This window comes from Limulus polyphemus, unplaced genomic scaffold (genome assembly GCF_000517525.1).
Source record: "Limulus polyphemus unplaced genomic scaffold, Limulus_polyphemus-2.1.2 Scaffold6619, whole genome shotgun sequence".
In the NCBI taxonomy this organism is placed as follows: Eukaryota; Metazoa; Arthropoda; class Merostomata; order Xiphosura; family Limulidae; genus Limulus; species Limulus polyphemus.
Window position 1 is genome coordinate 35563 of NW_013672229.1, and position 2404 is coordinate 37966.

Below are 2404 nucleotides of genomic sequence, written 5' to 3' on the forward strand. Positions count from 1 at the left end.
AACTTGACTAAGACTGACCTTAGGTTTATGAAATTTGACTAAGACTGACTTTAGGGTTACGAAACTAGACTACATATCTTTGGCACTCTATGTATAAGATTATAAAACAATTCAACTGACACACAAGTATATAATATGTTACGTAGGTATAACACGCCCTCTTACCTCAGTTTCTCTAAACTCCAAAATGATTACTTTTTACATAAAACATAAGTATTTTACAACAAATGTTTAAATTTGGCACCTGATACATTATTATCAATAAAATGAAATGTAATTAAAACAAAACACACGATATGGCTACCTTATAAAAACTTTACATTAATTATAAAATTAATACTATTATTCAAATTGTCAAAGTATTTCCATTTCTGCAAATTTCACTTAATTATTTACAGGGAGTGTAATGGTTTTAGAAGTTTGCTAATTTCAACATGTTTTCCCCATGATGCACTGTAACCACCGAACGTCTTGAAAATGGTAACACCAAAACAAAAAGTAGATTTTAAATTTAACAAGGCCTACATTCGCACGCATTTTAAATTACGCTTCATATAAACTGAAATAAGCAACAAATTCGAAGCCTAAGAAGAGGAGTGAAAACTACGAAAGCGCCCTCCCTTGAGTATTTCTTATAATATAAAAAAAAAAAAACTAATGCAAGGCGTCTCCTACTTATTTCTGTATATACATACACATAAATAATAAAGATTCTCAAAATATATATATTTTAAAGTACGCTAAACAAATGCATTTCTAAGACAAGGGGTTATTTATAACGCACGTCATTTACAAACAAAAAATAAAACGGACCAATCAGTGATTTGTACAGCTACTTCGCACAGCTTATCTACTTGTGAACTAATGAGCACGTGTTAGTTCGCGGCACTTTAACAGCTTCCCCCCTTGTTCTGTCGTGAAAGGCAACAAATGGCTGTTGGCAATTTGTTTTATGTCCTTTTAACTTAATTAAATGGCTATTTCGAGTCGTTGTTGCCGTAACTGAACTTAAAAAACGAAAATAGTTCGAAGGTCAAACATTTTCTTTTCTCTCACACGTTTTAAGAAAGTAAGAACAAATATTTATCATCGTGATATTTCCGTTCTTCTTAGGAAACCAATGGTTCATGTGCTGGCTGTAGGCACGGCTTGCAGTAGTTAAACTGATGGTTCATGTGCTGGCTGTAGGCACGGGTTGCAGTAGTTAAACCGATGGTTCATGTGCTGGCTGTAGGCACGGCTTGCAGTAGTTAAACCGATGGTTCATGTGCTGGCTGTAGGAGCCGGAATGAGAAAACCGTTTCAGACACTTCCGACACTGGAAAGGCTTCTCGCCGCTGTGTAATCTCTTATGTTCCGTTAGGTGGTGCTTGTGTTTGAAAGCCTTACTACATTCATCGCACTGGTAAGGTCTTAGGCCTAGAGACAAATAAATGTGAAACAAACATGATATTAGAAAAACAGGTTCATTCGGTAGCCTATCGAGAATTAATACTGGTTTTAGGAGTGTGTAGAGACTTTGTCGCTGTTTTTACAATAACTAGTTTAAAATACCTTAATCAGGGTGAACATGTTTCAACTCAGGTAATGTTGACTAGTAACGTAATGTTGACTGGAACATAGTATATACATAATTACAAATAGATAAAACGACCGTGAACTCCAGATTAATCAGGGTGAACATGTTTCAACTCAGGTAATGTTGACTGGAACATAGTATATACATAATTACAAATAAATAAAACGACCGTGAACTCCAGAGAACCTTACAAGTTTTGTAATTTACCCAACGTTTCGGCTTTACGCCTCTGTCAGGAGCAGCCGTAAAGCCGAAACGTTGAGCAAATAAAACACATATGTTATACTTCTGACTTGATTGGTTAGTTACTGGTTATTGTATAAATTCTGTAGAACGTCGGATGTTTTAATTCGGAAAAGAATGTTATTACTAATTATAAAATTTAGAACCATAAGATAATTTTGAAGCAAGACATTATATTTTTCATATGTTATACATATATCTTTAATAAGCAATATCGGGTAGCCCTAAGCTAGTTGATATAACATTGTTAATAGTAAAGTCATGTGTCTTTTACAAAAAAAGTTTCAGTCTCAATTGAAGGTTTCGCCACCTGAGGATTATTCATTTATTTGTATTAACCTCTCTTCATAAAATAATGAGATGTACTCTAAACATTGCGAGTACAACCCCCCTCCCCCCAAGGGATAGCTGTGGATGCCACCTTAACCATTTCATTCACCTACTTACCTGAGTGTTCGTATTTGTGTCGAGTTAGTGAGCTCTGCTTGTTAAACATTTTGTTACACTGATCACATCCATAAGAATTGTCTTCTGCTACACTTATACATGGGAACTTTCTCTTCTTCGCCTCATCTTCGTCAC

At 35.0% G+C, this 2404-nt stretch overlaps 1 protein-coding gene across 1 annotated transcript in view; it reads right to left on the bottom strand.

The window, feature by feature from the left end:
• Positions 1-1204: 1204 nt before the first annotated feature.
• The window catches only part of LOC111089560 (zinc finger E-box-binding homeobox 2-like), a 9866-nt gene continuing 8666 nt past the window's right edge, over positions 1205-2404 (bottom strand). Inside the window, exon 4 of the mRNA XM_022402316.1 lies at positions 1205-1419. Within this exon, the coding sequence (XP_022258024.1) occupies positions 1205-1419 (215 nt within the window). The remainder of the gene's footprint in view (positions 1420-2404) is intronic.